The 2,500-nt window shown below is 40.8% G+C and overlaps 1 protein-coding gene across 2 annotated transcripts in view; it reads right to left on the bottom strand.

Moving 5' to 3' along the window:
- LOC122243136 (uncharacterized) overlaps window positions 1–2,500 on the bottom strand; it is a 20,238-nt gene that overhangs the window by 1,050 nt on the left and 16,688 nt on the right. For both annotated transcript variants that reach the window (XM_043000621.2, XM_043000623.2), the window contains exon 2: window positions 1–2,500. This exon is cut by the window's left edge and continues 1,050 nt beyond it; it is cut by the window's right edge and continues 1,422 nt beyond it. In XM_043000621.2, the coding sequence (XP_042856555.1) occupies window positions 1,295–2,500 (1,206 nt within the window). In that variant the 3' untranslated portion in view covers window positions 1–1,294.

Below are 2,500 nucleotides of genomic sequence, written 5' to 3'. Positions count from 1 at the left end.
GGTTCATCTAAGATTAATGTAAGTGTACATACATCAGCAGTGGGGCCACGCACATTTGTAAATGATAAAATTGAATCCACTTTCCGTTATCCCTAGCACTACTAGAAAAGCTGATAGTCAATTTAAAATACTTTCTAATTTTATAAAGCCCTTGTGTCAGTGGTGTTCATCTCCAGCCGCCCCTTCTTTAAGAAAAAAAAAAAAAAAAAAAAGTCCTGCCCTGTTCATTCCAGATTCGTTCTCATGATAGCATAAACATTTCACTTTTAGAAGGACTATATACATAAAGACTAAAATCAATAGTTATTACGGTAAATGCAGTTCATCTGTACTTCCACATGAACAGTCATCAGCTGCCCTCCTCTCACTCTACCGCGTGTCGCCAATCTCGTTGTCAACATTCCACTTTCTTGCCCTTGACCTTATTGACCCTATGCCAGACCTTCCACACTCCCTCTCCCGCCTCCGACCTTAAGGCCTATGGTCTGCCCACTCGACCATGCTAACACCTGGAGAGTTTATGTGTATATGTATATATATCTACATACATGTCCTCCTAGTCTACAACTTAATTATATCTGTATATATATAAAAAAAATCATCAGTCTCGGCCAAGCCTGCACTGATCAGTTACAGCTAAAATATTACATGGGGTAAAAACGAGGTCATACCATTACTGTTGAAACACAAACAAGTAACAAATATTTTTAAAGAAGCACAAACTTGAACCTTCATTGTGAAATAATTTAAGGTCATTCATTAATTTTCATTCTATTTTTATTTATCTTAATTAACTTGTAACTTGGGTGATATGACGTTCTTTTTTACTCCTCGTGTACTCGCAAGTACAGTCCTGCAGACAAATGTTTTGTCATGCAGTTCATAACTAAGCCATAATTGAACATTTCTCTTTACTCATAATGCATAGCCAACGACACTCATTCCTACAACTCATGTCCTTGGCTACAAATCTAATACATCATGCCTGGATTAGGGAGATCCCCGACTCAAGAAATTTTCATTCATAACTGTGTTTGCATATGTACATACAAGAAGTTTAAATATGTAATTCCACTAGTGTCAGAAACGTGAGGTGAACTGTCACTTTAGGAGATGCCGTGTGATAGGTAATACTGTTACACACAATAGCTGGGCATATAATAATAAATATACCCTTCGGCACCGCATGGACATCACTGATAATTAAATCCCGAGTCAGAAAGTTGCTGGGAGTGAGCCTACACTCAACCTTCTTGTCAAAAACAACAGGGGCTTGATCTTGTTGGCAATGCTGTTACAAGGACCAGAGTGTTCGCACGTGTTCCCACTGGGCGTAGGCGTATGGGTTTTGAAGCTGCTGCTGGGATATGATTTTTCCGTTATCACCATCACCCTGCACTACAATATGGCCATTCATCTGGGTAGCCTTCTGTGCTGGGATTATGGGTTTCCCACAGCTATCAAATTCATAAGGTTTCTTCTCCATGTGAACATAACTGTGGCTGTTCAAATGGCTCTCCTGTGCAAATCGTTTGCCACACTTTCCACACTGGAATTTTTTCTCCTCGCTATGCACATAGCTATGGCTTGTGAGGTAGCTCTCCTGCGTAAAGCGTTTGCCACATTCACCACACTCGAATCGCTTTTCTTCACTGTGGACAAATCTGTGGCTGCTTAGATGGTTCTGATGAGCGAAGCGCCTGCCGCAGTCCTCGCATTCAAATCTTTTATCATCGTTATGCATGAATTTTGTGTTGACAGGATGTTTAGACCATTCCTGGTACTCAAATTTCTTAACTTTGTTATGCATGAACATGTGACTGTGGAGGTAAGCTTCCTGTGTAAAGCGCTTGCCGCACTCTTCACAGGCAAACCTCTTTTCATCACTGTGAACATATTTATGACACCTGAGGTGGCTCTCTTGGGCAAAGCGTTTCCCACAAACATCGCAAATATATTTTTTCTCCTCAGTGTGCATAAATCTGTGGCTGTTAAGATGCATTTCTTGAGTGAATCTCTTACCACAAATTTCACATTCATACCTGCGTTCCCCATGCACTAGCATGTGACTTGTCAGGTGACTTTCCATGTTATATCTTTTCCCACATAATTCACACTCAAATTTCTTTTCATTGTGAATAAGCATGTGGCTGTTAAGGTGGCACTCCATCCCGAAACGTTTGCCACACAGACTACATTCAAAATTCTTTTCCTCATTATGCACAAGCATGTGGCTGTTAAGATGAGCCTCTAAATTGAATCTCTTGCCACAGGTCTCGCATTCGTAGGCCTTGTCAGTGCTGTGGACAAGCATGTGACTGTTCATATGACTCTCCATCAAGAATCGTTTCCCGCACAACCCACACTCAAACTTTTTCTCATTGTGGACAAGCATGTGGCCATTAAGATGGCTCTCCATGAGGAACCTTTTTCCACACAATATACACTCAAATTTCTTTTCACTATGCACGAGCATGTGACTGTTCAGGTGACTTTCCAT

The sequence above is a fragment of the Penaeus japonicus genome, unplaced genomic scaffold, assembly GCF_977035675.1.
Source record: "Penaeus japonicus unplaced genomic scaffold, GWHDUDI00000001_assembly GWHDUDI00000004, whole genome shotgun sequence".
Taxonomy (NCBI): Eukaryota; Metazoa; Arthropoda; class Malacostraca; order Decapoda; family Penaeidae; genus Penaeus; species Penaeus japonicus.
Note: the sequence above shows the minus strand (reverse complement) of the source record. Positions and strands in the feature narration are given on the sequence as shown.